Source organism: Myodes glareolus, chromosome 8, assembly GCF_982192425.1.
Source record: "Myodes glareolus chromosome 8, mMyoGla1.1, whole genome shotgun sequence".
Classification (NCBI taxonomy): Eukaryota; Metazoa; Chordata; class Mammalia; order Rodentia; family Cricetidae; genus Myodes; species Myodes glareolus.
In genome coordinates this window covers 86,492,137-86,502,575 of record NC_142033.1, presented here as the reverse complement: position 1 = coordinate 86,502,575, position 10,439 = coordinate 86,492,137, and the positions used below count along the sequence as shown (strand labels likewise).

At 41.8% G+C, this 10,439-nt stretch overlaps 1 protein-coding gene across 1 annotated transcript in view; it reads right to left on the bottom strand.

Moving 5' to 3' along the window:
* Positions 1-3,767: 3,767 nt before the first annotated feature.
* Ppp3r1 (protein phosphatase 3 regulatory subunit B, alpha) overlaps positions 3,768-10,439 on the bottom strand; it is a 50,677-nt gene continuing 44,005 nt past the window's right edge. Inside the window, exons 5-7 of the mRNA XM_085692237.2 lie at positions 9,380-9,439; positions 8,829-9,013; positions 3,768-5,854 (exon numbers count right to left, since the gene is read on the bottom strand). Of these exons, the coding sequence (XP_085548363.2) occupies positions 5,807-5,854; positions 8,829-9,013; positions 9,380-9,439 (293 nt within the window). The 3' untranslated portion in view covers positions 3,768-5,806. The remainder of the gene's footprint in view (positions 5,855-8,828; positions 9,014-9,379; positions 9,440-10,439) is intronic.

The following is a 10,439-nucleotide window of genomic DNA, read 5'->3' as shown; positions in this document are numbered from 1 at the left end:
ACACAGAGAAACCCTGTCTTGGGGGGCAGGGAAGTAAATTTTTAAAAATTGCTAACTATTTACAAGTGTTTTGTGCATCGGGTATGTGCACTATATATGTGCCTGTTGTCCCCAGAAGCCAGAGCGGGATCAGATCCCTCAAACTGGAGTTAACAGAGAAGGTTGTGAACCACGTTTCCTGGGAATAAATCTGAAAGGTCAGCAATCTTTAGCACTGAGCCAGCTCTAATAAAGAGGGGTGTGTGTGTGTGTGTATTCCTGCCACATGTGTATAGAGGTGTGTGTGTGGGGGTGCCTGCACATGTGTTTAGGGGTGTATGTGTGTGGGGGTTGCCAGCCACATGTATATAGGGGTGTGTGTGTATGTGTGTGCGGGTGCCTGCCACATGTGTATAGGGGTTTGCCTGGAGCTGTAGCAAGTGCTCTTAACCACCACGGAGCCATCTCTCCAGTTCTCTTTGATTTTTGAGACAGGTTATGCAGTTAGTCCAGGCTGGCCTATAACTCACTGTGCAACCCAGCTTGCCCCAAACTTGGGACAGTCTGCTGCCTCAATGTCCCATGTGCCAGTCAGGGTTACAAATGTGTGCCATCATGTTTTATTTTTTATTTTTGGTTTTTTGAGAGGGTTTCTCTGTAGTTTTGGAGGTCTTGTAGACCAGGCTGGCCTCAAACTCAGAGAACTGCCTATCTCTGCCTCCCAAGTGCTGGAATTAAAGGTGAGTGCCACCACCACCAGGCAAGTCTGGGTTCCCTCTTACCAGTGCTAACTATTCAAGCTTCTTTGTACCTTGGATATACTGTCTACTAACAGGAAATTGCTGGAGTGTCCCACCAAAGGAGAAAATATTTAGTATTACCAAACCTCATTGAAAGGAGGATATGTTGGGAATTCTCTATTCTGGAGTCTATAGAGCCTTTACAAGGTACAAACATATGCACAGTGATGACGCGGCCATGTGCTTTTCCAGGAAATGACGTCTATGGCCTTAATGCCTTTTAAAATGTCTAATGTGATCGGTGGCTGGATAATGGTCAGTGTTTAATTCTAAGGAATTGAGACAGAGTAACATAATTTTTGCCTGATTAAGTGTGAGCTTCTATGTTAAAGTGAAGTGTGTTTGTATTCCTCTTTCCGAAGCACCATGCAATCAGGAGACAATGCTAAAGAGGAACTCTTGGAATTTGAATGAATGAATGAAAAGCAATTTGATCATCTTCATCTTGCTGGTTGTTTAACCTGGACCAAATCACTCCCTTAACATCTCCAGTGATAGCAAACCACAGCCAACCTGAAATCTCAGTTTCTGTGGCCCTGCCCTGCTACTGTTAACTGGAAGGCTGATTTTGGATCTGCAGTGTCTTTCACAATAATTACTTAATTATTATTACATTGTCTGGGTTAAAAGAGAACTGATTTTCTTAGGTAAAGCTATGGTATAACTTGGTAATTCTTATATTGGGGCTCCAGCTCTTGTGTCTGCCTAGCAACAGTAATAGGGATGAAAGTTAATTGTTGAGCATGTGGAGACAGACTCAACTGTACTGTTCCAAGAGCCATGTTATTGGAGCAATACACTGTTCCATTATTGAAAGTATCTATAGTCATTCTGAAAGCTACAAAATACTTACTTGTCTTAGGAAAGTTTTACTTATTTGGCCAAAGAAACCAATCTTTAAAGACTCTCATTTGGATGCTTAGCTGATGGGGAAGGGAAAGGTTGCAACAGGCCTTACAGCTCTACATCAATGTGAACTTGGAATGTGGGGGCGTTTTAACGACTACAGATGAACATCTCAAGACGTGAACACTTTTGTACATCCTGAGAACTACACAGAAAGTAAATCTTTTTAACATCTTGTCCACACCTCTCATTCTAAAACATCCTACACTAAAAAATTCTTTTTGAGGGCTGGAGAGATGGCCCAATGACTAAGAACATTCATTGACTGCTTTTCCAGAGGACCCAGGTTCAACCAGGTATAGGCACTCAGGTACAGACACTCACCTGTCTGTAACTCGTTTTAGGGGACCTGACACCCATGGCAAAACACCAATGCATGTTAAATAAGTAAAATTCTTTTCTGAAATACAGCTTTCCACATTAATCATTGTTAATTAGAGATAATGCAACTCTGTAACTTAATGTGCAACCATCACAATGTTCTGTATTCTGATGCTCTATTAACTTTTTAATGCTAATTCCATTTCTTCCTGTTGCTCTTGGCACAAACCATTCATTTGTCTCTCGGAATTTTATTATATCAATATAAAAATGGAGCTATTTCACTTAACAGGGTTTATCCATGTTAGGAAACATGTCAGGTTTTTTCTTCCTGTGGCAGTGTTTATACTTTCCAGAATACTTGGACTGCTGCCAGCCTTTAGCTGGTGCAATACTGCCCGAACTGAGCCCGAGTTCAGTAGTAACTAAAGAGGTGGCCAATTCTCTAATACTGTTTTTCTATCTTTTGGAGGAGAGGAAGAAGTTATAGTCTAAAGCTTGTAAAATGGATGGATCTGTGACTTGCACTTGCATTTCCTTAATAGCAGAGCTACTGAAGCTCATTTCCTGTGCTTAGTGGCCCCTTGTGCATCTACACTGTCTATTCAAGTCCTTTGCCCATATTTTAATTAGGTGTTTTATTGCTGTTGTGTAGATCTTCAGGTTTGATTATCAATCCCTATTTTTCTATATAGTTTACAAATATTTTCTACTTTTTAAGAGTTTCCATTTCATTCTGAAGTCATTTTCTTAGACTCTCTCTCTTCAGATTCTCTAGTACGGAGCCCACTATTCAATGCACACAAATCCTAAAATCTGTGAATACATAAATGTTCTGGGTTAAAACACCCAACACCCCACAACTCATTTGGGTAAGGGACTTCATTTATCTACCATGAGTATCTCAACCCAATTACAGTGCTAAACACGCTAAGAATTCTGCAGTACTTTCAAAAATAGGCCAGGCATGGTGGCACAGGCTTTTAATCCATCCCAGCACTGGGAAGGCAGAGGCAGAGAGAATCTGTGAGTTCCAGGCCAGTCTAGTCTACAAAACAAGTTCCATGACAGCTGGGGCTACACAGAGAAACTCCATCTGAAAAAACAAGTCTTCAAAAATAGAAGTTATAAAACAGCCGCATTTGTAAGACTGTAACCAGTCTGGTTTAGTGTGAAGTTAAATGCAATTACAAAATGTATAATCCAGGAGCTGCCGACTAGCTCATTTCCTAAATAATGATCACACACCAAAATCCAGATACTCTGAAAGTGGACTTATCTGCTAAACAAGCAAATCACTACAGTGTAAAGCATTGGTTTTTATTCTATAACCAGGGAAGGCAAAATATGCTTGGAAGAGGAGGCTGTGGAATAAAGGAAATGAAACCCGGTAAAGGAGTCCAAAGAGTATTTACGTTTTACACCAGGAAGTCCCCTTTGAGCCAGCACATACACAGGTGAACAAGGTATTAAAGGCAATAAAGGCAACCGGAAACGAGGTTGGTACGCCGGTACGCCGGTGTGGGACAAAAGCAAACCAAACCCCTAAGGCACTAATAGGCCCAGGCCAGGAAAGTGAGAGGTCAAGGAGGTCAGCGGAGTCACGGGGCTTTATAATATCAGCATTTTGTTTGTTCCAGATCCTTCACCTGTAGCTTATGATTCAAAACAACAAAACACTTTATCAAAGTTTGTAAACCCCAGAGCATGGGCCGGCCTATCAACTGTAACAGATGTAAGAGATGACAGAACACACCCAAGCAAGTTTCAAATATTTTATTGTCTTACTCATACAGTATGAAGTTCTCTAAAGATTTCACAACATGACGTGTATCATGCAGAAGAAAATTTAAACATTCAACATAAACCATGCCCTCCCCACCTCCCTCACACAAACTAAAAAAGAAAAACCCTCATTCCCCAGTAAGGAAATAGTTCGCACTATTTTTTTTTTCCACAACGCCAGCCAAGATATGCACAAGCAAGAGATATAGAAAGCATTTGCTAAAATATTTGTAACAAATAATTATGTACAAAAAAATTCACAAAAGCCTAGTTCCCTCTTGAAGCAGAGCACATGGCGGTTGACACTGGGACAGACCAAACCGCTGGCTGGGATTGGAAGCCACGCACTGATCCAGAGGAAGAAATAGTTACATGTCGTGGAGATTTTCATTTTGAGTATTATTAACATTTCCAAAGTTTGGCAACATCATCTTTTAAAATTATGCAAATTATGTAAACAAGAGGTACATTTTTAAATTGATCTACATGCAAAACTCCATGTCATGCAAAGACACCAAGCACCGGGATTTTTCTCTCACAGACAGAGCCCATGGTGTGTGCAGCACTCAGTTGAAGGAACAGCGGTGGCAGGCAGGTGTGCTCAATTTAATATTCTTTCACCTTGATTCAACCCGCCCTTTACCATTCTTGATTATCATTCTTGATTATAAAACCAATTTTAATAGAAAAACTACATAGGGAAGACTCATATAAAACTAACCCAGAATGGTCTACTTCCGGCCAATAGTACCTTTGCAGAAAAAAGAAGGGATAACGTCACGTGGTAGAACATGACATACTTTTATGTCACACAAATATGATGTCATTATCCATCACTAATCCTGTGGGCAAAACAACAAAAATCTTTATGTGCTATCTTGCCTTCTGGCAAAGAAATTTTAAAAGTACAAATCTGAACAAAATCTGTTCTCCTCTGCATATAGATTAGCAAACAGGATTTTACATAAATATGTGCTCATTAAAGTATCACTATTTTTTTAAGATTAACTGATACATCTTTTGAAATGCAGAAGGGAAATTCATGGTTCATACAGAGTTTAGTGACAAAGTCATTGTGTATAATGAAGCAAGGATAATCCATTACATGATTACTTTGGGTTTTCTTCACTAAATAATACATTTTAAAAAGTCATGACTGCCTCAGAAAACTCCTGGCCTTTATAAAATCACAATTGCTAATTACAATTACTCAGGGACACCTAATAAAAATAACAGCGGCTGTAAAGTATCAGCCCAAAGCAGCCACAGCATATGCAGTTCTTCTATGGACACAAGAGCCCACTCTTGGCAACAGCACTGAACTAGACCTCCAACCGAGATGGACTAATCGCTGCTCAGCAATAAGACGCGGTCCCTGGAAATATATCAGAGATATAAATAAAGTTACAGACTCGTTACAAAAATGTAATTAAGGTAAATAATAGGGCATTAACAAATGCTTTATCAATCTCTCAAAGGAGAAAGCACAGAGAAAGGAAACAGCTGGCCTGATACCTGGCGCAAATTGTACAATCCTCTATCTACATATAAAACTGTGTGAAATAAAAGGAAGGATGTTTTATGTTCTGCTTGGCACTTTTGTACTCTAACATTTTGTTTCTGAATCAAGTATATTAAATTAAAGCCAACCTACTAAATATATAGAAAGCTACATATATCTATATATAAATATTTACATATGTATATATAGATACTTTCTTGTTATAAAAGATGAAGAAAAATAAATTAAAAAGCCAACCCCTTCCCTTTCTCCACCATGCTGATATGCTCTTTTCATGTTGCTGTCCTTCAAACCTTAAAGTGCTACACAGAGTTATTGAGAGAGTAGGAGTTCAATAACACTTAGTTGGCTTCATGAGGCTCATGTTGGAAAATGTGGCTTCACAGAGAAAAATACTTCCATTTAAATACACAGAGAGCATTGCTGGACGTCTTGAGCAGATCTTCAGAGATGGAGAAGAAAGCAAAAGTGTTGGATGGTATTCTCCAAAGAGTCACACATCTACCACCATCTTTTTGTGGATATCTAGGCCACCTACAACCTGCGACAGACAGAGACAAGTCTTTAGTACGTAGAACAACTGTCCCGCCAACTTTTGTCAACTTGTCAGGCTAGTGACATCTGGGAAGAGGAGCCTTAACTAAGAAAATGCCTCCATCAGAATCAGACTGCCTATGGGTCAGCCTGGGGAACAGTTTCTACATTAATGGTTGATGTGGGAGAGCCCAAGCCAGTGTGAATGGTGCCGCCCTGGGCAGGTGGGCACTGGGTAGGAGAGCAAACCGTGGAAGACAAGACAGTAAGCGGTGCTCCTCTGTGGCCTCTGCATCAGTGCCTGCCCTGATTTCCCTTCAAGGTGGATTACAACTTAAAGATGCTGGTGACTGAGTAAACTTAGTGACAAGGTCAGGCCCATTTCTTTCACAGAAAAGATATCCTGCTCCCTACCCATCCCCCACCCCCACCATTCCTTCCCACCATTCCTTCCTACCCTCTGCCTGGAGGATCTGACTGTAGGTGTCAGGGTAGGTTCCACAAGACTGAACATGATAATGTGCAAATATTTTTACAGCAGCTGCTGAAGAACTGAGCTCAGCCCAACTGAGGGGGTTCCCTGTTCCTCTAAGCAACTACACACGGGACTGTTACCCAGGGTCAGCACAAAGAAGCTGATGCAACTGGTGGAGTGGGCCAGGCTCTGTTTCAAGCTGGAAGAACTGGATGGCGTCATCTATGTGTTACTGGTTTTGAAGGCTTGAGGGGAGATGTAGCATAGCTAAGACCTCGGGAAATCATTGCCTGAAGTCCTGAAGGTGAATCCTAGATTTCAACAGATAGCCTAGAATGTTAGATGAGAGGACCATGGAGGCTTTGCCAGGGAGAGCTGTAGAGCTGGAATGAAGTGGATCAAGAGAGTGGCTGCGCATGCTGCAGGGAGACACTCCCACCCCTGGGCAAATGGGCCTGGGCTCATAAGAAAGGGAGCTGAAAAGAAGCCTGGAAGCACTTTTCTCAGCTTCAGTTCCTGCCTTGGCTTCCTTGCTCATTATACACACTAAAAACACCTAAGAAGAAACCCCAACTAAGCTACGCCTCCATCACACTGGCCTGTGTGATGGAGCATTTCTTGATTCACGAATGATGTTGGAGGGCCCAGCACACTGGGCAGCAGTCCCACCCCCACCCACAGCAGGTGGTTCTGAGCAAGTTCTAGAAAATAAGCCAGCAAACAGTGCTCTTCCACGGTCTCAGGTTCCTGGCTGGAGCTCCTGTCCTGGACTCCTTTAATGATGGGCTACAGTGTGGAAGTGTAAGATAAATCCTTTCCTCTCCTAGCTTGTTCTGTTGGGTATTTATCACAGGAAGAGAAACCAAACTAAATCCAGACCTGCTTCCACCAGTGATTTCACTGTAACTTTTCCTCTCCCAAGCTGCTTTTGGTCAGCAACAAGAAGCTAGCTAGAAGACTACTCCAGGTTCTAAGAGGATGGGGGTGTGGGGGAGAGGGTCTGGTTCTTACAGAAAGCCTCCATGCAGTGTCGTAAGCTACCCAGTCTTGTCTGTCTGTCCTTCTCTCTGACTTGTCACGTTACAGTGAATGCGTTTTATATTATAACATGGTTATGACCTTATGGGGACGGGGTAGAAGGTGTGGCTTTAAAATGATGCGTTTGGGTGTCAAGCTGACAACAGGTGAGGCTGTGCTGTTAACCCGACAGAGTGTAGACTCGCCCTGAGACGGGCTTCTGGGTGTGCCTCTGGTAGACAGCAGAGTACGGAGATAGCACTAAGAGCGTGGGAAGATCCACCCCGCTGGGGGCAGACATCTCAGGCTGGGATCTGTGGGTGGAAAGAAGAGTCGAGTGGAAGCTGCGTCCGTCATCATCCTCATCCTGAATGGTGACATGCGACCAGGTTTGTAAAACACGTAATTTACTGTTTTGTTTTGGTTTTTGAAAAAAAAAAAAAGTTCATTGGTGTTTCGCCTACATGCACGTCTGTGTGAGGGTATCAGAAACCCGGACACTGAAGTTATAGACAGAAGTGAGCTGCCATGTGGGTGCTGGGAATTAAACCTGGGTCCTCTGGAAGAGCAGTCAGTGCTCTTAACCTCTGAGTCATCTCTCCAGTCCCATCAAAGCACTTTCAAACATGCTTTTAGTTGCTACTTGCAGTACTGAGCGGGCACTTACCCGATGCTGCATGCATGGTAGCAGGCAAGTGTTCTCCAACTAAGCCTTCTGCTCAGCCCAATGGGTGACTTTAAACAAATCTTAAAAACATATCCCACTTGTGATTTCTAGGGCCTATCCGCAAATAAGTCACTGGTACCATAGAGAGAAGGCTATGTTGGTCAAAAGCTTGCCATGCAAGCGTAAGGCTCTGTGTTAGAACCCACATAAGAAGCTGGGTGTGGTAGCGTGCATTTGTTGGGTTTTTTTTGGCTCTTTTTGTGTGTGTGTGTGGGGGGTCCGAGACATGGTTTTTCTGAGTAGCCTGGGCTGTTCTGAAACTGGTTCTGTACATCACGCTGGCCTTAAACTCAGAGATCCACCTGCCTCTGCCTCCCAAATGCTGAGATCCACTGTCCACTGGCTGGCTGGTGGCATGCATTTGTAATGTCAGCAGTGGTGAGACAGACAGGAGACCCCTGGGGCCTGCTGGCCAGCTGGTCTAGCAGAAATAGTGAGCTTCAGGATCAGTGGGAGAAGAGTTCAAAAACTAAGGACAGCATATGAGGTAGACACTACACTTCCAGCCTCCACCCACTGACACCCATCCCCAATCACACCACTGCATTCCTGCAGCGTTTTATCAGAGTGCTTATGTATACTAATTCTTGAGAATAGTATCTCTTAATTACCAGCAGTTAAAACAACATATTCCAAAATTTGAATGTGAGGCAATTGGGTGAAACAGAATTTCAAATCAAATTATGCTTACGAAATTGTCTAGTAAATGGTCCTTGAAAGGTTTTAGAACACAGTAACAGAAGAGTCAGCCTTCGCACTTACAGCACAGAATTCCTCAAAGGATATTCGCCCGTCTCCGTCCTTATCTGCATTTATGATGGTCTTGTCTACAATCTGCTGTAACTGTGTATCTTTCAGGTTATTCCCCACCATCATCTTCAACACCTGGAAGAGTTCCCCATTGGAAATATAGCCATCTTTATCCATGTCATAGATACGGAAAGCAACTAAAAAAAAAACAAGAAACAGGCAAATCAATGCAATTATAAGGCAGATACAAATACTATAAATGAAAAGCTGTATTACCAACTATCTAGAGTTTTACTATGAAGATGGCACCTTTTAAAATATACTAGCTACATACACAGTTTGACTTAACATTAACTGATTAGAAGTTGATCTATGGAGTGTAGACTGCCCATGTACAGTACGACTTACAGCACGTGATGTGCCTGTTCTCAGAAACATCTGCTTTCCAGCTACACTGCTACAAACAGCATCTACTCAAATATACTACTAGCTGCAAACATAGTAAGTGCTTTTCAGAAGTCTAAGACACAACACGCAATGGTAGTTTAAGGGAGAATACTTACACCTCAACTTCTGTTCCTTATCGCCTTTGACACTGAACTGAGATACTCCTTCAATGAATTCTAAATAAAAGTTGAAAATGTTTACAAATCACAACTTTTAATTTTTATAAGGAAAAGCAACATTCAAAGGGTTATTTCTTGTGCAAAACATTCAAAGTAGTGAACAGAGAAATCCTGTCTTGAAAAACCAAATCAAAAGAGTAGTGCTGAAAAATCAGTATGTCAATTCTAAAGCTTCCAAACACAAGGTTTCATTTTTTTATTTAAACTTTTAATTTCATTTGAGTTATATGTTAAGGCCTGTAAAGCCATTAACACTCAAAAACACTCTTTACGGATATTTATTTAACCAGTTTTCTTTAGACCATGACAAGAAAAACACTGTACATTATTTTAGCAAAACAAAAAAGCATTTAGGTTTGTAGTGATACTCTGTTTATAATGTAACTAACAAAGCTTCCCTGAAGAGCGAAGTACACAGCTAAGCCACTGGTAGCTATAGAGGCCAGGCAATGGTGGCACACACCTTAATTTCAGCACTTGGGCGACAGAGGCAGAGGGATCTCTGTGGACACCCTGGGCTACACAAGATTGAATCTGTCTACTTAAAGAGAAACAGAGCTCACACAAAAATGATCCCAGCACTTGGGATCACAGTCTTTACTCCCCCGCACTTGGGAGGTGGAGACAGGAGTGATATGGCTGGGTGGAGAGAGGACTATAAGGCGGGAGGAGACAGGAGCTCAGAGCAGTCTGAGGATGCAGCCTGTGGTTTCACAGAGAGCATTCAGTCTGCGGATTCACGGAGACAGGACTGACTGCCCTTTCAGTCTGAGGTAGAGGTAAGAGCTAGTAGCTGACTGTTCTGCTTCTCTAATTTTCACACAAGCTTTATGTTTTAGATTACAAACAAAATATCACCACATATGTTTCCATTCCAAAACATGTAAAAGTACTGTTAGAAATTTCTAGAAAAATTATTTACTTACAATCTGGTAAACAATAATTCACACAAAAAAAAAAAACCAAAACAAGAACATTGACAATTCTAGCTAAATGT